General features: G+C 37.5%; 1 protein-coding gene across 10 annotated transcripts in view; it reads right to left on the bottom strand.

Annotated features, from left to right (window-relative positions):
• The window catches only part of ATM (ATM serine/threonine kinase), a 126,370-nt gene that overhangs the window by 55,748 nt on the left and 47,159 nt on the right, over positions 1-23,463 (bottom strand). For all 10 annotated transcript variants that reach the window (XR_013442628.1, XM_078059043.1, XM_078059044.1 and 7 more), the window contains 8 exons: positions 23,226-23,356; positions 20,885-21,005; positions 15,316-15,489; positions 13,635-13,804; positions 12,453-12,699; positions 6,580-6,695; positions 5,618-5,744; positions 4,967-5,166 (listed from right to left, as the gene is read on the bottom strand). Coding sequence is in view for 9 of the 10 variants with exons in the window: in XM_078059043.1 (XP_077915169.1) it covers positions 4,967-5,166; positions 5,618-5,744; positions 6,580-6,695; positions 12,453-12,699; positions 13,635-13,804; positions 15,316-15,489; positions 20,885-21,005; positions 23,226-23,356 (1,286 nt within the window). In the remaining variant the exon portion in view is untranslated. The remainder of the gene's footprint in view (positions 1-4,966; positions 5,167-5,617; positions 5,745-6,579; positions 6,696-12,452; positions 12,700-13,634; positions 13,805-15,315; positions 15,490-20,884; positions 21,006-23,225; positions 23,357-23,463) is intronic.

Below are 23,463 nucleotides of genomic sequence, written 5' to 3' on the forward strand. Positions count from 1 at the left end.
AGGTCATGATCCTGGAGTCCCGGGATCGAGTCCCGCATCGGGCTCCCTGCTCGACAGGGAGTCTGCTTCTCCCTCTGACCCTCCTCCCTCTCATGCTCTCTGTCTCTCATTCTCTCTCTCTCAAATAAATAAATAAAATCTTTAAAAAAAAAAAAAAAAAGAAGACTGGGGGGTAGGGGGAGAGACTAGAAAAACACTACCAAACACATGCTTAAGAATTAACAGCAGTCGGGGCGCCTGGGTGGCTCAGTTGTTAAGCGTCTGCCTGCGGCTCAGGTCATGATCCCAGGGTCCTGGGATCGAGCCCCGCATCGGGCTCCCTGCTCAGTGGGAAGCCTGCTTCTCCCTCTCCCACTCCCCCGCTTGTGTTCCCTCTCTCGTTGTGTCTCTGTCTGTCAAATAAAATCTTTTAAAAAAAAAAAAAGAATTAACAGCAGTCTATCTCAAACTCTTCCAAGAAACAGAATTGTAGGGAATATTTCCTAACTCATTCTAGGAGGCCAGAGTGCTCTAATACCAAAGAAAATAAATATACCATAGGAAAATTATAATACTCAATGCCTCTTAGGAATATAGATTTAAGGGTGCCTGGGTGGCTAGGTCAGTTAAGTGTCTGCCTTTGGCTCAGGTCATGATCCCAGGGTCCCGGGATCAAGCCCTGCATCCAGCTCCCTGCTTCTCCCTTTCCCTCTGCAGCTCCCCCTACTTGTGCACACTTGTCTCTGTCAAATAAATAAAATCTTGAAAAAAAAAAAGGAATATAGATTTAAAACTCCTCAAAAAAGTACGAGCGAACTGAATGTAAGAGCTTATTAAAAGTATTATATACCATGAGCAAGTAGGATTTATCCCAGGAACACAGGAGTGGGCCAATATAAGAAAATCAATCCATGTAACACATCACATTAATAAGATGAAGGGAAATACATGATCATTTCAATAAACACAGCAAAGGCATCTGACAAAATTCAATCTCCTTTCATGATAAAAAAAGTCAGAAAAACATGAGTACATAGAACCTTACCCAACACAATAAAGATAATTTATGAAAAACCCCCAGGTAACAACATAATCAATGTTGAAAGAACGGAAGCTTTCCCACTAAGATCAGGAACAAGATAAAGATGCCCACTTTCACCCCTGCTATTCAACACTGTATTGAACTTCTAGCCAAGTAATTAGACAAGAACTAAAAGGCATCAAAATCAGAAAAAAAGAAGTAAAACTATATCATAGATGACATGATTCTATACACATATAAACTCCCAAAGAATCCACAAGAAATCTACTAGTAACAAATAAATTAGCAAAACTGCAGGTCACAAGATCAGCACACGAAAATCAATTGTATTTCCATACACCAGCAACAACAATCTAAAATGGAAACTAAGAAACCAATTCCATTTACAATAGCATCTGAAAGAATTAAATACCTGGGAATAAATTTAACCTAAAATACAAAAATCTTGTACACTGAAAACTGTAAAAGCAAGGATAAAAGAAATGAAGTCCAAATAAATGGAAAGACACCCCATGTTCATGGACTGGAAGACAAATTGTTGAGATGTCAATACTATCTAAATGATCACATATTCAATGCAATTTTATTCAAAATTCCAATAGTCTTTTTTGCGTAAGCAGAAAAGCTGGTCATTAAATTCATAGGGGAATTGCAAGGCGCCCCAAATAGCTAAGACGATCTTGAAAAAGAAGAACAAAATTGGAGGATACCCACTTCCAGATTTCAAAACTTACTACGAAGCCATAGTGGTCAAAACAGTGTGGTCTGGCGTAAGGGCAAACCAAGGGTACAGAATGGAGAATCCATAAATACATCCACACATCAATGGCCAAATGATTTTTGACACGGGTGCCAAGTCCATTCAATGGGGAAAGAATTGTCTCTTCAACAAGTGGTAATAGAACAACTAGATTTCTACATGCCCAAGAATGAAGCTGAACCCCTACCTCACACCATATGTAAAAATTAAAATGGATCAACAACCTAAACAGAAGAGCTAAAACTATAAAACTCTTAGAATAAAACATAGTGGTAAATCTTCATGAGCTTGGAGTTGACAATGGATTCTTTTATAAATCACCAAAAGCTTGAGGAATAAAAGAAAAAAACAGATAAATCAGACTTCATCAAAATTAAAAATTTTTGTGCATCAAAAGACATTATCAGGAAAGTGAAAAGACAATGTACAGAATGGGATAAACTACTTGCAAATCATACATACTAATTCAATATCCAGACTATATTTGCAAATCATATAATAAGAGCTCAATATTGAGAATGTATAAAGAACTCCTACAGCTTAACAGCAAAAAGACAACCCAATTAAAAAAATGAGCAAAGAACTTGAATACATATTCTTCCAAGAATGTATACAAATGGTTAATAAGCAGAAGAAAAGATGTTCAACAGCATTAGTCATTAGGGAAATGCAAAAACAAAACCACAATGAGATACCACTTCACATCCATTAGGATGGCTATAATAATAAAAATTAAAAACAAAACAGAAAATAACAAGCATAGGTAAGGATCTGAGAAAATTGGGACTTTTGTGCATTGCAGGAAAAATATGAAATGGTGCAGCTGCTGTGGAAAACAGTTTAGCAGTTCTTCAAAGAGTTAAACATAAGATGATTAAAGGACCCACCAAGGCCACTCCTAGGTATATTCCCCAAAGAACTGAAAACACTCAAACACATACCCATAAACCTATGTGCACTGCAGCCTTATCCACAATAGCCAAAGATGGAAACACAAGTGTTCATCAACAGTGAATAGATTGTAGTGTGTGTGTATATATATATATATATATATATATATATATATATATATATATATATATAATGGAATATTATTCAGCCATAAATAAGAATGAAGTTCTGATACATGATTCATGTACGCAGGATGAACCTTGAAGACATTATGCCGAGTGAAACAAGCCAGACACAAAACAACAAATATTTTATAATTCCACTTATATAAAATATCTAGAATAAGCAAATTCATAGAGACAAGAGATAGATTACAAGTTATCAGGAGCTGGAGGAAAGGGGAAATGTGGAGTTATTGTTTAATATGTATAATGGTTCTGTCTGAGGTAATGAGAAAGTTCTGGAAACAGATAATGGTGATGGTTGTGCAACACTGTGAACATAATTAGTATCACTGAACTGGACACTTAAAATGGTTAAAATAACAAATTTTATGTTATATATTTTACCATAATACAGAAACTTTTAAAAAAATTCAGTGAATGTGGGACACCTGGGTGGCTCATCAGTGAAGCGTCTGCCTTCAGATCAGGTCATGATCCCGGGGTCCTAGGATCGAGTCCTGCATCGGGCTCCCTGCTCAGTGGAGAGCCTGCTTCTCCCTCTCCCTCTGCTCCCGCCCCCGCTCGCTCTCTCTCTCCTGCTTTTTCTCTCAAATAAATAAAATCATTTAAAAAAATTAAGTGAATGAAAATAAAGACTGAATAACTATATTCACATGATTTAAATTAAAATAAAAATTATAGGATATTAATAAAAATATGACAAAACAAAATGGAAAAAGATATTCTTTGTGTGCTTTGAAGAACTCACATTTGAAGGCAATGTTATATAGTAATCAGAAAACAAGTAACAGAAACATCATCAAAATCAATGGAAAGGAATAAAGATGCTTAAACTGAATATACACCCCAAATCTACAGTATACTGTGATTTATAATAAGAAATAGATATATGGTCTTCATCCCTATTTCTGGCACAAAGCTCCTAAAACTCTAGGAACACCAGTGATGAGGGAAATAAAAATGTCTCTATCTTCTGAAAGCACCTAGGTCACCTGAGGATGGGGGCTGGTTGCCTAGAGAACCAACCTTGTGATTAGAGGGTTGGAATTATCAGTCACACTCCTCCAATCTCTGGGGAGGGGGGAAGGGATGGAGATTGTATCAATACCCAACAGCCAGTGATGTAATCAATCATGTCTCTGTAATGAGGCCTCCATAAAAACCCAAAAGGACCAGCTGTGGGAGCTTCCAGGTTGGTGAACACATGCAGATGTGGGGAAAGTGGTGCTCTTGGAGAGGGCAGGGAAGCTCCATCCCCTTTCCCAATACATCCCTTCCATCTGGCTGTGCCTGAGCTATATCCTTTTATAATAAACTGGTTAATTAGTCAGTAAACAGGTTTCCTGAGTTCTATGAATTTCCTGAGTTTAGCAAATTAATCAAACTCAAGGAACAGGGTCCTTGGAACCTGCAGGGTAGAGGGGGCTGGTCAGAAGCACAGGTGATAATCTGGGCTAGTGACTGGCATCTGAAGGGAAGGAGGGGCAGGCAGTCTTGCAGGACTGAGCCCTCAGTTGTGGGATCTGACACTAATCAACTATATATGAGTTGAATTGTAGGACACCCAGCTGGTGTCTGGAGGATTCTTTGCATGTGTGTGTGAGAAACACCACCCTCCCCATATACAGGTGACCAGAACTGCTATCGTGACATATATATTTCAAGCCATCTAAAATTCACTAATTTTAAAATGTTGAAGACCCCTAGTACTTAGTATTTCTAGAGTTGGAGAAATAGGTAATGCAATTTTTAAAAAATACTGGGTAGAGGGCGCCTGGGTGGCTCAGTTGGTTAAGCGACTGCCTTCGGCTCAGGTCATGATCCTGGAGTCCCTGGATCGAGTCCCGCATCGGGCTCCCTGCTCGGCAGGGGGTCTGCTTCTCCCTCTGACCCTAACCCCTCTCATGCTCTCTGTCTCTCATTCTCTCTCTCTCAAATAAATAAATAAAATCTTTAAAAAAAAAAAAAAAAAAATACTGGGTAGATACATATTAAAAAGCAAAAATAAGAAAGCAATACTCTTGCTTCTACCTCTTGAAATTATCTAAGTTTTCAATTAAGATAAGGTAGAAAAAACAACTTATATATTAGTCTAAATATATTACGTACCTTTTGTTGATATAATGAATCAAAGTATAGATAACATCTCGAAGGACAAAGGCCCAAGCTCCTCCTAAGGCACTTTTAATATCTTTCAGTAATAAAGTAACAAACAGGTGATATATTTTAAGAATTCTGTGCTTTTTATAAACATTATTTGTCTCAGCGGCTTGCTCACATATGGCTAGAAGAATTTTCTGATAGGAATCCTAGAAAATAAAGACATTTCATAAAAAACTTATCGAATCATGTATACTCAACTATAATAAATCTGTTTTATATTCAAAACAACAAATTACAGAATTTTGTTTTGGTGTAATATCAAAGGCAAATATTACATTAAGAAAATTAGTATCTTAAACTGTTGTCAATTTATCTAGTTTTCAGATAGCAAACAGTAATTTTAAAAAATATATACTCCCTAAGCCAATATATGACTAAAGTACCATGAAATTCAGGCCTCATACATGACATATTTCAATTAATATCTACAAGTAAAATACCAAGATATAAACTTATAAATGAGTGTTTTTCTTTTTAATTTATTCAGACGAGTTTTCCCTTTAATTTTCGTTCTTTTTAAGATGTACTTACACAGATTTTCTAGCTGAAAAAGAAGGAAGTCTCTCTTCAGTTATTATAATAGTAATGTGTACTTACAGGGCTTTTGGAAAGAATTTCTAAAATGCTTTTAAGCTTGGTTTTATGGCAGTTGCTGATATAGGCAAATGTTGCTTTAATCACATGTGATGGAAAATGAGGTGGATTAGGAGCAGGATCCAAATCCCTGAGAGTTATAGGGAAAAAAAGCAGTCATCATTTTCAGAACAAAATTATTAAGAAAAAAAAAAAAAAGATTCTGTTGAAGTCAAGTTTCAGAAACCATAAAGTTTCAGAAAGAAAATTTAGATTAATAACCCCACGTTCTAAAATTACTTTCCCAATGAAAAACTAGGCTTTCAATAAAATCACAAATGACTTATCACATTCTACACATTATCAGTCAGAATATCTAAATACCTTTACCCTCTATTACTTAATTTTAAGTGATGTGCTTAAGAAATCTTTTATGAAGGGGGTGCCTGGGTGGCTCAGTCCTTAAGCGTCTGCCTTCGGCTCAGGTCATGATCCCAGGGTCCTGGGATCGAGTCCCTGCGTCGGGCTCCCTGCTCAGCGGGAAGCCTGCTTCTCCCTCTCCCTGCCGCTCTGCCTACTTGTGCTCTCTCTCTCTGTATCAAATAAATAAATAAAATCTTAAAAAAAAAAAAAGAAAAATCTTTTATGAAGTTAATGGCAATTCTACAAATGAGCCTTGTATCACTTCGGGTCTTAATTAAAGCTCTATGTTACTACTGTAAACACACTAATATTCTGAGACTGGCAATCAGACACTCTTTGTATCAAATGAAATTATAAAGTGAAAATACTTTGGTAGATATTATTACTTTTTCATACAGCTAGCATAGTAGGGCACACTGTAACTAAAGGATGCTTTCCAGTAGCTCACACAAGAAACAGTATGTGCCTAAAAACTGAAACAGACATTTGAAGGTGTCAACCAATCAAATTCCCAAGGAAATTCTGAAATTGCAGAGAATTCTCTAAGTTTAAAATATCCATACCCTGAAAAGTCACAGAGGTCCGTGCTTTGGCTGGCACCAGAAGTTGCTGGTTCATGTAATGTCATCAATAACTCCACAACAATCTCTGGTAAATTAGTAAGGAATAAATGATCAATCTGTAAGGATACAAAATTAAAATAACATTTAAGTTTTGGGGCGCCTGGGTGGCTGCCGTTAAGCGTCTGCCTTCGGCTCAGGTCATGATCCCAGGGTCCTGGGATCGAGCCCCACATCGGGCTCCCTGCTCGGGGGAAGCCCGCTTCTCCCTCTCCCACTCCTCCTGCTTGTGTTCCCTCTCTCACTGTGTCTCTCTCTGTCAAATAAATAAATATCTTTAAAAAAATAAATAAAATAACAGTTAAGTTTTTATGTCTGTGACCTTTAAGACAGTTCAAGGGACTAAAGTTATTGCATCATTTCCAAAATTGATGAAATAGATAACCAAAGACCTAAGATGTGCAAGACATACAGCTAACTTTCTGCTATGCAACCGACCTGTAGCCTGAGAGGCTGGTAAGGAAATGATACCAAACAAGACTCCCTTAATCTGACTCTTGTTTAATTTTAAAGAATCAGGGGCGCCTGTCAGTTAAGTGTCTGCTTTCGGCTCAGGTCATGATCCCAGGGTCCTGGGATCGAGTCCCTGCGTCGGGCTCCCTGCTCAGCGGGGAGTCTGCTTCTCCCTCTCCCTCTCCCCCTGGCTTGTGCTCATTCTCACTCACTCTCTCTCAAATAAATAAAATCTTAAAAAAAATAATTTTAAAGAATCATTTTAATTGACTAAGGCTTCAGGTGCAGCACTGAATTCCTCAACCTAGTGATTTTCCAGCTAACCAAATTCCCCACTGAGCTACACTGCTTCTCAATCTGCATTTTACTCTTGACTTATTTGGAAAATCTATCTCACTTAACAATACTTTACTAGTAAGAATTGCCAGTGACTTTGCCTGCATGACTTTTGCCCAGATTCCTACTTGGCTGATATCCCAAATTTGGAGCTTCACTGCTACCCACATCTGCTGTCCTCAACAGTAAACTGAAATCCTCCCCGACAGGAGCAGGTTCTTCATTGATCCACTTCCTGTACCCACGGCCTCACAGAGAACAGATATTCTCTAACTATAAAGAATCGGTCTGCTCCACTATACCTCACCCAAATAAACGACAATCGTGGAGATAAAGGTGGTTTATTAGCTCTCCAAGTAAGGAATTACAGTGCTCTAAACTAAAAGGTAAATGGCTGATTTACTTGGTGCATAAGATTTGAAAACACACTTCCTCACAACAGAAACAGTTTAAAATGTGACAAGAAAGAAATCGAATGTAAAGATCCTAGTCTTTCCCTCACGCTTACACATCAGTCATTCAGGTCATCATTTCCAAGGGTTTCAGCCCTTTTAGGAATCCAACCTCATTTCAAAGTATATCTGGGATAAGGAAGGATAAACTGGCCGTGTCTGTTTAATATCAGAGGAAACATTAATGAATTTCCTTACACAAAGAATGACAAGTGGCTTCATGAGTTTTGTATCATTCTACAATAAGCAAGATCTGTAATGTTTATCTAAGGGACATATAAATTATGCAGATGTCTAGGTACAGCTAACCAATGTTCTAACTGTTAATATTTCAGGCTTTTGACAGACAAATGACAGATTTTAGAGGCTCAGAGACTAATAATAATTGTACCAACCCTTATGCACGGGGAAAGAATCTTAGAAGATTGATTCAGAGAAAGTGTATACTAGAGAACCAAAGAAAAAACAAACTTATAACAACTTAATGCCAACTGGAATTGAGACTAACAAGAATTTAGGTCTTTAACCAAGAAGCTAAGAAATTATTATTCAAGTTTGCCTCTCTCCATTCTTGACACTGATGTTTCAGTCAGGCCTCAATGTAATTATTTTCCCCTCCTAGACTTACTCTGACTCTGCACACTGCTCTCTTCTAGTTTGAACATGTTTGGTTTTTTTTAACATTTTATTTTTAAAGATTTTATTTATTTGTCAGAGAGAGAAAGCACAAGCAAGCAGAGTGGCAGGCAGAGGGAGAGGGAGACGCATACTCCCCATTGAGCAGGGAGCCTGATGTAGGACTCGATCCCAGGACCCCGAGATCACGACCTGAGCCTAAGGCAGACACTTAACCGATGAGCCACCCAGGGGTCCCTAGTTTGAATACATTTTAAAAAGTAGTAAGATTAGGCCTGCTTAGAAACAGGGAGATGGCTGGAAGAGGATAAAAGCAGGGTCTTTCATAGATTCCATAACCTTTGGAGCGCCAACATTCTGTTTCAACTGTGTTTTGAGAAAGGATCTCCTCATTTGCCTCCATAGTGACTTAGAACTAGCTCCAACTGGCAGTGGTCCACCGAGGCAAGTAAGAAACTCTATGTTCCATTTCTTGGTTCAATACAGTAACCGGGCAAACAAAAAAAGTCTCTTTCAAGTTCATCCAATCGTAATTTTAACATTAGCCTACTTGGTTAGTCATCCCTTACTTACATTTAAAAAAACAAAACAAAACAAAACTTGAGAGTAACTAATTTCTTTTACGTTAAAAAAAAGTTTATCTATGTGTTTTAAGTTCCCTCAAATAATTTTGGATGTATCTAAATTACTATAAAACAAACAGAAGTTGTTAGATTCTTTTTTACTTGACTCCATCTTTTATCAAATAATGAGTATTCACTACATACTAGGAAGCCAGGATACACCGGCAAAAAGGAAAAAAAAAATCCTACCTTCAGAGTACTTTAGCAGAGAAGACTGATAAACAATGAACATGATTCATAAGTAAATTATATTACATGTAGTCAGTCTCATAGAAAAAAGAAAGAGCGGGGCATCGGAACTTGAGATCATACTTCTCGAAAAGTAAAGAGGAACACTTTCTATACACTGTTCAGTACTGCTTGAATTTAACATCCGGTTTGCATTCATTTATTACTGCCAATTAAAATAAATTTTAAGGGGGAACAAACTGATCGACTTTCAAGTGGACGCAGGCGGAATATATTCGGTATTTAAACTAATTTAAGTTTGTTGGTTTAATTAAGATAGACACATCTTTAGAGTTATCAGCATTAAATATGACACTTTTATCTAGGTTTGCTAAAGGTCAAATAAGTTCATTATTATCTCTGTTGCAATTTTTTAGCAAAAGGATGACTTAAAATGATGATTAATTTTCTGTCTCAAAGTTTTCATGGGTAATTGTTAAGACACTCTTTGGTAACCTACGACTTTAAAGTTTTGCTTGGATAATAAATGGCACTGAATTCATTGGACATCTAGGTCTTTTTCAAATGAAATAAGATACTAAAGCATTGATTACTGAAGGCATGTTTGTGCTTTGGCTTCTTATTGCAGAGAAACGAAGACTATTTGAGTGTTTGAAAACACGCTTTGTGTTTAATAGACTCATAAATTTACCATCTAAAGGTATCTGGTGTGACATTCACAATTGGTTTCTAATGTAGTTTTCACTGGAGACCAAGGTTTCTAAGAGTTAAAATATTTCTGCTAAATGTAATTAAAACTGATAGAAATAAGGGAAACAGCTTTGAATGAAAAAGCTGTAAAAGGTTTATGAGGGGAAATTTTTGGAAAAGAATTTTATATGCTGTCAGGACTAAAGTTGAAACGAATGGATATTAAAAGTACACTGGTGTAAGACTGAAGTTTTGCTTTTTTCTCTGTTCAAAGATAGTTTTCTTGAATTGCTAGTTTGCACTTGATAAGAAAATGTAAACAAAGGTTTTTTTCTTTTGTCTGCCCTGAGAACCGGTTTCTATGTTTTGTCTTTATCAAGTCTTTCATCACACCGTTAAAACTTTAAATATTGGGGCGCCTGGGTGGCTCAGTCGTTGGGCGTCTGCCTTCGGCTCAGGTCATGATCCCGGGGTCCCGGGATCGAGTCCCGCATCGGGCTCCCTGCTCGGCGGGAAGCCTGCCTCTCCCTCTCCCACTCCCACTGCTTGTGTTCCTGCTCTCGCTGTGTCTCTCTCTGTCAAATAAATAAAATCTTTAAAAAAACAAAAAACAAACAAACAAACAAAAACTTTTAATATTAAAGGAGCCAAGTTTTGCTAACAACTATATAACCCTACATATTTGCCTTTGGAATCTCTTTCTGCCACTTTGGTTAAATAAATAATTACATTTTGAGTTTTGTAATGATCTGTAATCCACTATTCAGGCTCGTGTTTTATAATTTTCTAAGGTTTTTTAAACAAACTTCTCCGGATTTAAATTGTAAATGGAGTCTCTGACTCATTAGGCCTTTTTATTTGTATGTTAGACTACTCTGGAAGCACGGTCAAACACTGGTAAACCCTAGATTATGTTTGGGTAAATGCTGCAACTATTCTAGAGAATACATGTAATTCCTGAAGTTTTGGTAATAAGGTCATCACTTCATGCTCTAATTATTAAAGTGTTATGTTTCACAGAAATAACCGGATGTCCTTGCAGCTATATTGTAACCTATCATCAGATCTTTAACCATGTCCATTTTGGAGTCTTTTCTCATTTACAGTCAATTCTTACTCTCTTGCGACACATGTCTCATCTTCAAGGAGATTCATAAAAAGGGCTTTTGACAAATACAGGTTTTGGTATCTTTAAGATCCTAAAACTAAAACTGGTAGAATTTCCAGAATTAACTAAAAAGCTGCATTCAAACTGAACAAGAGTTAGTAACATGGATGGTTTTTGTAACTCAAACTCTTGTTTGAAACATTGCTGGTTCCTGGGGCGCCTGGTGGCTCAGTAAGTTACGTGTCAGACTCTTCATTTCAGCTTAGGTCATGATCTCAGGGTTGTGAGATGGAGCCCCACATGGGACCCTGCTCAGCAGGGAGTCTACTTGAGATTCTCTCTCTCCCTCTGCCCCTCCCCCTGCTCATGCCCTCTCTCTCTCTCTCAAATAAATAAATAAAATCTTAAAAGAAAATATTCCCCACCTGACCAATGTTGACCCATAGGTAGGGACATCTCTACACCCCTATTCAGCAGGAAGAAGTTATAAAAGATAAGACCTTCCACCCTCAGCAACCTTGAAGATTTAAGGGTCAAAACTGTTCAGGGGGAATGATGTGGGAAACAAAGGCAGAAGGAAATGAGATAAAACTAAATTTCCTTACAACCTGCACCCAATGACAAATACTTGAAATAGGCAGAGTATAACATTCCTCCAGGAAACTCCCAACTGTCTTAATGTTAATGCCCTGCTACGGGAAAAACAACCTTAGCTTGACAACAGCCAGGCCTCCCCTATCCTGTGAGTCTTCTTTAGCATATGAAAATCCTTTTGGAACTTCACTTTGTCTTTACTTCCCCAGCCCCAAAGTCTATCATGTTGCTCCTCACAATCCCGGGGCCGCAGCTCTTTAGGCCCACGGGACCTGTCTCCATGCTTTAATAAAACCACCTTTTTGCAAACAACCCAAAAAATGAAATAATAAAAAAAAAATTTTAAAGGAAAAAAAATCAATAAAATTATTCCAAAGTTTTTAATTTCTGATCAAAAACATTTCATTTAAAAGCCAATCAAAAGAAGAGAACACCGTAATAACAACAGCAATAAAAAAATTCACGGATTGCCTATGCTAGACAGGGATTACTACATATTAAATTTTACTGCATAAATGATGAATAGTCCTAAAACTACAAAGTTATATCTCCATTGAATTGGGGATGATAAGGACGGGGAGCCTGGCTGGCTTAGTCGGCAGAGCATGTTACCCTTGATCTAGGGGTCATGAGTTCAAGCGCTACGCTGGGCCTGGAGCCTACTTAAAAAAAAAAAAAAAAAAAAAAGAAGGAAAGAAAGAAGTAGAGGATAAGTAGGTACAAGGGAAGCCATACCTGTTTTCCTAGTAAATTTTCATCTTTCAGCATATCATAGACTTTGGTAGCAGTCTCCCTCTGCTGTGCCATCCCACTGTCTCCTGTACCCTCGTAGGCAAAGTAAGGAAGAATATTTACAAGAATCTTTGGAAAGCAGTGTGTTAGAAGACTTTTCCAATCCTCATCAATCTGATTAGCAATGGACTTCACCTCATCGAAACGACTTCTAATCACCAGATGTGGGATCAAAACCTTGTAACATGATCTGAAAATATAAAATTTTGCAATATATGTTATATATAACTTCTCATAGTCAAATTTTATAATATAGCTCTTAAAATAATGAAATGCTTTATTTAGTAAGCATGAGAGCATCACTTTATCTAGATCATTAAGCATTCTTACTCTAATTCTATAAATGGAGAAATGAAGTTAAACAAATTCTAAATAATCAAATACAGGAGGAAACATCTGAGAATATAATAACCACTCTGATTCTATGATCAAAAAAAGTGTGAACTGAATTTATTTCTTCTGTATAACTGACTGATGCAAAATTATTTCATTTATGTAAAACGAAATGTGAAAGAAATTTACGAATTCAAGCCATTAATGTAAATACCGTTATTTCCAAAATGAAAGAACAAGGGCCACTGAGTAATTATGAACTGTTTTCCCATCATCCTGATATCTAAACATTATTTAGTTGTTCCAAACCTCCCCATTTTCAAAATTTTCTTCTCAAGAGTTAGGAGTTAGCAAAATAAATATTTTTATATTAGACTTTAAATCTAATAAAAATAATGACAAAATGGTCCATAGCCAAGCAACAGCAACGATGAACAATTTATCTTTGATTTGTCATAGGGAAGATTATCAAACATTAAAGCTGAAAGAGCCCTTAAAGACCCATGTGATTCCCTTACTGCACAGACTGAAAAACCAAGGCCCAGGGGGTGTTTCCATGGCTTTTGCCCAAACTAACACAGCTCATCACCGGCACAGCCGGGCCAGATCCTAAGCCTAGTGATTCCCTTCAGTACACTTCAGTTCAAACAAGCAGTCCTGCCTCTCCTACCACACAGCCTCCCAGCTCCGTGCCCGCATGAACATGCGTGTAAGGTGGGGGGAGGGGGGCTGCCAAACATTTCCATCTAATTTAAAATGAACATATTTCATATGTGCCATATGTAGACCTACCTATAGAAATCCTCAACACTTGTGTAGTTTAGTAAAATAAAAGGAAAAGAATATAAGCTATGTTCAGTATCTTGAAGATTAAGCCATTCCAAAACCAGATAATCCAAATGAGAAGCCATGAAGTCTTCTAAACGTCTGTATCCAAAAGTTTCAGAAACTTTCTCTAAAACCTGCACAAATCAGAAAGAAATCAATGCTTTAAGAAAGCAATGAAAAAAATAAATCCCTTAAATCCTTTTATTTACAGTATAACTTTGAAGCAATCATTCAACCATTCTATAGCTTGATTTCCTCATCTAGAAGAGGATAATAAAAGTACCTAGACTTCAGAGAGACTAAATGAGAAACACATATTTAATATAATTAGCCCTGAGCATGGCACACAGAAAACACTTAATAAATGTTAAATGAATAAAAATGGAAAAATATAGTGTAATGTTCAACCTTTGATTACATTTCAAAGGAAGGTCTAAAGTAAAATAATAATTCTTCTCAGTCCTAAATCTAAATGAGAAAAATCCAACCACTATAATCCACTTATAATATTAGGTAGTGTAGGGGCGCCTGGGTGGCTCAGTCTGTTAAGTGTCCGACTCTTGATTTTGGCTCCCGTCATGATCTCAGGGTTATGAGATGGAGCCCCGAGTCAGGCTCTGCATTCAGGGCGGGGGGGGGGGGGGGTTGGGGTGGGGGGTGGGGGGAGGTGGTATCCGCTTGGCATTCTCTTCTTCTCCCTCTCCCGCTACTCCTCCCCTGCTCCCTCCCTAAGATAAATAAATCTTTAAAAAATAATAATTAGGTAGTGTAGCAGTATACTTAAAAAAAAAAAACTTATTTTAATACTGAGAGGTGAAAGATTAGCTCGTGTAAGGCTGATTACCTACAGGTTGGCCTATTATCCAGTTCCATGGAAACCATGCTGGTAGAATGCTGAATGGTCTATCAGGCCACTGATCTATCACTGGTTCATCACATGAACATCTACAATGGAAAGGTCTGGACCTTTCCAAACCATGAACGCTAGGTGGTGGAACAGGGCAGAGGCGAACATTCTACAACACCGTGCTGATGCAACTGCACGACTGGACCCCAGTGTTCCTTCCCTAGTCGTGCGGCTTAAAAGTTTCACAGCTCTATGATCTGACTTCTGGCCCTGCTAGATCCCAAGGTTGTAACCCAGAATCTATCAGGCAAAACACTTGCTATTGCTCTTTGTCCCATGTGTTTTCCTCAATAAAAGCAATTCCAGAGGGCATGGTCTGGATGAGACGTCATTCATCCCTGCTTAGTTCAAGAATACTTTGTGAAATACTTAATATAAAAAATGATACTGCATCCAAATAAACATATACTATTTAAAGAGTTACTACTTCCCAATATTCCCAATCTAAAAAATAAGACTGTCTCCAAGTCTTTAACAAGTGCCACTTTAAAATAAGTTTTAGGGTGGGGGGATGGATTAGCCCGGTGATGGGTATTAAGGAGGGCACGTATTGAATGGAGCACTGGGTGTTATACACAAACAATGAATCATGGAACACTACATCAAAAACTAATGATGTAATGTATGGTGATTAACATAACATAATAAAATAAAAATAAAAATAAAATAAGCTTTAACTTTTTAAATTATTTAAAAGTTACCCGAGGAGGATAATGAAAAATATTCATCTACATGTACCTTTTTAATGAGGTGAGGTTCTAATCCATTCTCTTTCACAGACTTGCACAACGCAAACAAAGCCTGTTTTTCACAGACTGGGCTACAGCATAAAATCACAGCTATCGTCATCAGTAAAACAGATTTTCTATTATAAATCTCATCCAAAAGTTCAGGGTTCTCAGCTCTGTGGGACTTGAAAAGAATTTTAAAAATAATAATATAATGTAAATATATAAACATTACAAATAAACCTATCAGTCTAGGGGCGCCTGGGTGGCTCAGTCGCTAAGCATCTGCCTTCAGCTCAGGTCATGATCCCAGGGTCCTGGGGTCCAGCCCCACATTGGGCTCCCTGCTCAGCGGGGAGTCTGCTTCTCTTTCTGCCCCTCCCCCTGCTTGTGTTTCCTCTCTCGCTGTCTGCCAAATAATTAAATCTTAAAAAAAAACAAAAAACTATCAGTCTAAAATATTTACCCATTATAACATTTAATGAGCAGCCATTAAGCAGTGTTAAATCCCACAGTGATGGAGTCAAGGGCAGAGATCTGAGAAAATATCAAAGTTTCTGTAGAGGGACAACTGTTTTTGATAAGATCTTTTGTAAAGAATTCACAAGCCTTTCAGTGAAGTATAAAGCACTAAAGAAAAACAAAAAAGAACTTTCAAGAAGGACAATCTGATGGTTATCAGAGGGGAGGTGTGAAGATGGGTTAACAGGTGATGGGTATTAAGGAGGGCACTTGTTATGATGAGCACCGGGGGATGTATGGAAGTGTTGAATCACTGTATTGAACACCTGAAACTAATGTAACACTGTAGGTTAACTAACTGGAATTAAAACAACTTAAATAAAAAAAAAATTGCAAGAAGGTGAGAATGATTATAAGCTCCTTTTCCATGACCAAGTATGTATCCTAAGATGCTTTTACTATCTTTATTGATAGCTCTTTATACTTTAAAAAATAGTCACATGTATTGTCAAAAGTAAAAATAAAATCCTAGACAACTAGGCAACTAGACAGAATAATACATGCTTCTAATTTAATGACCAATCATTATAATATCCCAACAGACGTAAACATTTTTTAACTGGCTATAATTGATAAAAGTTCCTCGGGGGGCCTGGGTGGCTCAGTCGGTGGAGCATGGGACTCTTGATCTCAGGGTTGTGGGTTCAAGCCCTACATCGGGTGTAGAGATGACTTAAAAATAAAATCTTTAAAACAAAATAAAGTTTCTCTTCACATTTTGAAAACTCTGCTACTCACTGACCCTACTTCTGTTTTTCTGGAACAAGGAAAAGAGCCAAATTCCTTTACTAAATGGCCATTGCTGGCACGTTTGGAAATCGCTATGAGGCCCCCACTATGTCAGCTCCTCCACAGGCTCCTCAAGAGAAACACATCTACAGACTCCTTAACATCCTAGTTAAAAATCTGCTTTTACTCAGAACCAAACAAGCTGGCTGCCCTCTATAACGGACAGAGGATCCCAGATCCAGGACAGTATGCTTCTATTAATGATGTCTAGGACAGACAGGCTCCCTGCTGAGCAAACACACAGAGGCTAAAGAACATGCCACCGAACAACCAATGGGTAAGTGAAGAAATCAAAGAGGAAATCAAAAAATATATGGAAACAAATAAAAATGGAAACACAATAATCCAAAATCTTTGGGACATAGCAAAAGCAGTTCTAAGAGGGAAGTTTATAGCAATACCTCAAGAAAACAACAAAAATCTCAAATAAGCAACCTAACTTTACACCAAATGGAACTAGAAAAAGAACAAACAAAGGCCAAAACTGGTAGAAGGAAGGAAATAAGAAAGATTAGAGAGGAAATAAATAAAAGAGACTAAAAAAAAAAAAAAATAGAAAAGACCAATGAAACCAAGGGCTGGTTCTTTGAAAAGATCGACAAAATTGATAAACCTTTATTTAGCCAGACTCATCAAGGGAAAAAAAAGAAGACTCAAATAAAATCAGAAACAAAAGAGCAGAAATAACAACTGGCAGCACAGAAAGACAAAGGATTATAGGAGAATAGTATGAAAAACTATATGCCAACAAACTGGACAACCTAGAACAAATGGAGAAATTTCTAGAAACATACAGTCCCAAAACTGAATCAGGAAGATACAGAAAATGTGAACAGGTTACTAGTAAAGAAATTGAGACAGTCATCAAAAGACTCCCAACAAACAGAAGTCCAGGGCCAGATGGCTTCACATGTGAATTCTACCAAACATTTAAAGAGATAATACCTACTTTTCTCAAACTACTGCAAAAAATAGAAGAGAAAGGAAAACTTCCAAATTTATTCTGAGGCCAGCATTACCCTGATACCAATACCAGACAGATGCCAAAAAAAAAAAAAAAAAAAGAAAGAAAGAAAGAAAAAGAACTACAGCCCAATATCCCTGATGAACACAGATGCAAAAATCCTCAACAAAATAATACCAAACTGAATTCAACAAGACATCAAAAAAGATCATTCACTGCAATCAAGGGGATTTATTCCAGGGATGCAAAGATGATTCAATATTCACAATCAATGTGATACATCATATTAATAAGAGGAAGAATAAGAACCATATGATCCCCTCAAGACATGCAAAAAAACATTTGACAAAATACAACATCCTTCATGATAAACACTCTAAAAAAAGAGGTCTTAGAAGGAACAAACCTCCACATTATAAAGCCATCTATGAAAAACCCACAGCTAAGATTATACTCAATGCTGAAAAACTGAAAGCATTTCCTCTAAGAACAAGAACAAATAAAGGATGTCCACTCTTGCCATTTTTATTCAACACAGTACTGGAAGTCCTAGCTGCAGCCATAAGACAAGAAGTAAAAGTCATCCAAATTGGTAAGGAAGAAGTAAAACTGTCTCTATTTACAGATGACATGATACTACACATAGAAAATCTTGAAGACTCTATCTAAAAACTATTAGAACTCATAAATGCATTCAGCATACTGTTGCAGGATACAAAATTTATACACAGAAATCTGATGTACTTTTTTTTAAGATTCTATTTATTTATTTGACACAGAGAGAGAGAGAGAGACAGCGAGAGGGAACACAAGCAGGGGGAGTGGGAGAAGGAGCAGTCTCCCCACTGAGCAAGGAGCCCGATGCAGAGCTTGATTCCAAGACCCCAAGATCATGACCGGAGCCAAAGGCAGACACTTAACCGACTGAGCCACCCAGGCACACCCCTCTGTTGCACTTTTATACACTAATAATGAAGTAGCAGCAGGAGAAATTAAGAAAACAATGCCATTTACTATTATACCAAAAAGAACGAAATACCTACGAGTAAGTTTAACCAAGGAGGTGAAAGACCTATACCCTGAAAATATAAGATATTGATGAAAGAAATTGAAGATGGCACAAAAAAATGGAAATATGGATCATGCTCTCAGATCGGAAGAATATTGTTAAAATGGCCATACTGTTCAAAGCAATCTATAGATTTAATGCAATTCCTATCAAAATAACAATAGCATTTTTCACAAAACTAGAATAATCTCATAAAATTTATATGGGACCAGAAAAGACCCTGAATAGCCAAAACAGTCTTAAAAAGAACAAAACCAGAGGTATCACAATCCCAGATTTCAAGATATACTACACAGCTACAGCAATCAAAACAGTATGGTACTGGCATAAAAGAAAGACACATAGATCAATGGAACAGAAAAACGAGGCCAGACCACATTTATACGGTCAAGTAGCCTACAACAAAGAAAGCAAGAATATACAATGGGAAACAAATAGCATCTTCAATAAATGGTGCTGGGAAATCTGCCAAAAAAATAAAACTGGACCACTTTCTTATACCATACACAAAAATAAACTCAAAATGGATTAAAGATCTAAATGTGAGGAGTGCCTGGGTGGCTCAGTCGGTTGAGCATCTACCTTCAGCTCAGGTCATGATCCCAGGGTCCTGGGATCAAGACTCGGGTCGGGCTCCCTGCTCAGCAGGGAGTCTGCTTCTCCCTCTCCCTCCCCCTGGTTGTGCTTTCTCTCTCTCTCTCTAATAAATAAAATCTTAAAAAAAAAAAACCACACATCTAAATGTGAGACCTGAAACCGTAAAATTTCTAAAAGAAAACAAAGGCAGTAATCTCTTAGACACTGAAATTAGCAACAATTTTCTGAATGTGTCTCTTCAGACAAAGAAAACTAAAGCAAAAATAAACTATTAGGACTCCACCAAAATAAAAAGCTTTTGCAAACCAAAGGAAACCATCAACAAAACTAAAAGGCAGCCTACTGAATGCAAGAAGATGTTGGCAAATGATATATCTGATAAAGAGTTAACATCCAAAATATTTATTAGAAAGAACTTCTACAACTCAACACCCAAAAAACAATTTGATTAAAAAATGAGCAGAGTACCTAAATAGACATTTTCCCAAAAACATACAGAGGGACAACAGACACATCATCATCAGTGAAATGCAAATCAAAATCGAAGTGAGATATCTATCACCTTACACTTGTCAGAATGGCTGGTACCAGGAAGACAAGAAATAAAGAGTGCTGGGAGGACGTGGAAGGAAGGAAAGCCTCGTGTACTGCTGCTGGGCATGCAAGCTGGGGCAGCCACTGTGGAAAACAGTACGGAGGTGCCTCCAAAAATTGAAAATGGGAATCCCTTATGATCTAATAATTTCACTACTGGGTACTTACTCAAACAAAAACACTAATTTGAAAGATATATGCACTTCTATGCAATATTTACAATATCCCAGTGATGGAAGTAACCCAGTGTCCAGTGATAAATGAATGGATACAGAAGATGTGGTGGGGGGGGGGCATGTATGCAGGTGTGTGTGTGTGTGTGTGTGTGTGTGAGCGATGGAATATTACTCAGCCATAAAAAAACGAGATCTTGACATTTGCAACAACATGGATGGACCTACAGGGTATTATGCTAAGTGAAATAAGTCAAAAAAAGACAAACACCAAATGATTTCACTTACATGTGGAATCTAAGAAACAAAACAAATGAACAAAAATTCAGACTTTAAATATAGAGAACTGGTAGTTGTCCAAGGGGAGATGGGTGGGGGAATGGGTGAAACAGAGAATGGAGACTAAGAGGTACAAACTTCCATCTATAAAATAAGTAAGTTACAGAGATGAAAAACCCAGCATAGAGAATATACTCAGTAACACTGTAATAATGCTGTACAGTGACCGCACTTACCATGACAGGCACCAGTAAGGTACAGAATCACAATGTTATACACCCGAAACTAATATAACAACACTGTAGGTTAACCCCACTTCGATTTAAAAAAAATTTTAATAAAAAAAGAAAGCCATTTGTACTCCCACAAAAACTCAGTAAATTTTGTTTTTCCCCCCACAAAAAACAGTACATATAAGTTGAACCAAAAGAAATTGCCATTATTGGACTAATTCTAACCAATTTCAATTAATTCACACAGTTGTTTTAGTAAACTGGTGGACGCAAACTGTCTTAGGCCACACTGGTAAAGTAACACATGGCATATTTGTAAGAAGTATGTGATAAAAGCAATTACGCATTGCTAAAATTACCACTTCTCTCATTCCTTCCTGAGCTTTCAAGTATGCATTTTCAAAAGCTGTTTGCTGAAGCTTCAAAGGAAGTGCTTTCAATAATGTGGAAGAACCTCTGTGTTTCATATCCTGGAATAACCTTTAAAAAAAAAAAAAAAAGTCAAATAATTTTTTACCTTAAACATTATTTTCCAAAGCGTATTATGGGACACAAATAAATCACACTGTGAGATATACTAGCATATTGGGCCTTCTTTCAAAAAACCCAGTGAAATCTAAGCCCATTGAAACAGGTTCAGATGCACTGGTTCGTATCAGGTCTTTAGAATATACTCCCTTTTCTCCTAGAACTGAAAGGGTCTCAAAAAATCTTTTAGCTTAGAGCCCAAACTTAAAAAGTCCTGAACTCCAATTAGCCCATAAAGAAAAATTATCCTGTGATCAAACACCAAGCCTTAGACTCCTGTCCCCCTGCTCTAATTTTAAAAAGTGATATCCCAGGGGTGCCTGGGTGGCTCAGTTGGTTAAATGTCCAACTCTTGATCTCAGCTCAGGTCTTGATCTCAGATCTTGAGTTCAAGCCCGTGCTGGGGTCCATGCTGGGCAAGGAGCCTACTTAAAAAAAAAAAAAAAAAAAAAAAAAAAGTGATCTTGTCCTGCAAAGTGGATAGCTTTATGTCTTGATGATCTATTTAATTTTTTTATGTGATGGAAAAGAGCTGACCAGTGCTCTCTGCATAATATCCTATCATATTTAAGGACAACTCTGATCAATTTTGTCCTTTCTGCTTTTTTAGTAACCAAAGCTTTTATACTTTTTGGTGTTCTCTGATTCCTCCAGGTTCTCTAACATCTCTTACAATAGCCCACTATTAAATATCAACAATAACCAAAAAGCAAAAAAATCCCAACAGATGTTATGTTCATGTCATTCTTGAATTTATACATTTTTTAAATCTTAAAGAGGTTTTCCAAAGCCACCACTGCACTGCTTTATTACATTTAACTTGTGGTTCTCCATATCCCCAGATCTTTAGCATTGGTGTGTATTTTCCATCTTTTAAGGACTTGAAGTAAAGCTCACATTCATTAGTAACCCTTACAATGCAAGTCCTGAAAAGCATCCTATACCTGAGGGATTAGACACGATTCCGATTTGTGAAAACACTACCGTCAGCATATTCAAACTATGCACACACGTTAGGTTTATCTAACACATACATTTATGTGACTGCTGGGGCAATTTCTTTATAGCAATCTTTAATTACTGATTACTTATATCTGAATAGTAAAGTTACCCAAATGATTTTCAATTTTGGTGATTTTAAAAGCATAACGTAAGTTCCTTTTCCAAACATTCACTTATTTTATAGATTACTGAACACCTACCACATGCCGTAACTGTCTTTGGTGCTGAGTACACAGCAATGAACAAAACAGACAAAAAACCAATGCCTTCCAGCAGCTTCTATTTAAGCTAGGTGTGTTACATTTAAAATATAACATTTCAAGTGGCCATACATGCTACTGAGAAAAATGAAGGAGAGAGGTACTTTATTTGTAGGGAGTGGAAGGTGGGAAAGGCAGAGATAGGTTATAATTTAGATCTTAAAAATCAAATGGACAACCTGAGAAACATGCAGTCCTAAGGAATTAATCTTGCTTCTTCAAGTACTCAAACAGAACAGGTCTCTAGGACAGGATTACTCCAATGCCTAATTGTACGTTCACTCACATGAACATAACTGTAATTAGCACACTGTGAAATGTGCTCATTTTCATTTTACAAACTCCTATAAAATACGAAGTAATAGCCAAACATTCCATGTGTCCCGTCAGTGGGAGCAGACACACCTCATTCAACTCCACCACTTACTGGCTGCAGGGCACTGAGCTAGTTACTTTCTCTCTTGAAGCCACTTTTCATTTACAAACTGGAGGCAGTAACAGTGTCTAAGTGATAGGACTGTCAGAATTAAGAGAAAGCAGGGGCGCCTGGGTGGCTCAGTCGTTAAGCATCTGCCTTCAGCTCAGGTCATGGTCTCAGGGTCCTGGGATCGAGCCCCGCATCGGGCTCCCTGCTCAGTGGGGAGCCTGCTTCTCCCTCTCCCACTCCCCCTGCTTGTGTTCCTGCTCTCGCTATCTCTCGCTCTGTCAAATAAATAAATAAAATCTTTAAAAAAAAAAAAAAAAAAGAATTAAGAAAAAGCATCCATGCCAGGTGTACAGTGGATCCTCGGCCGATGCCGGCTCTCTCTCGTGCCACGGCCGGGGAGCCACGCCCGGGGAGCCACGGCGGCGTCACGCGACATCGCCAGCTGCGGCATCCCAGACTCTTCGTGAAGGCAGGACCCCTTACCTGTTGATCGACTCTGCAGCCAACATGCTCACTTGATGATGATTATCAGCAAGAAAATGTGGAAATACTTCATTTACAGGAAAGTCTTTTCCCATTACATTAAGAATAGCCCATTTTGAATAAGGATCGGTCTATGGGAAAAGAACAACTGGTGTTAAATATGAAATACTAAGAGAAAAATCACCCGTTGACAAAAACAAACAAAGGCTACTTTAGAAATTTCACTGGAGACCTTACT

Source organism: Halichoerus grypus, chromosome 11 (assembly GCF_964656455.1).
Source record: "Halichoerus grypus chromosome 11, mHalGry1.hap1.1, whole genome shotgun sequence".
Classification (NCBI taxonomy): domain Eukaryota; kingdom Metazoa; phylum Chordata; class Mammalia; order Carnivora; family Phocidae; genus Halichoerus; species Halichoerus grypus.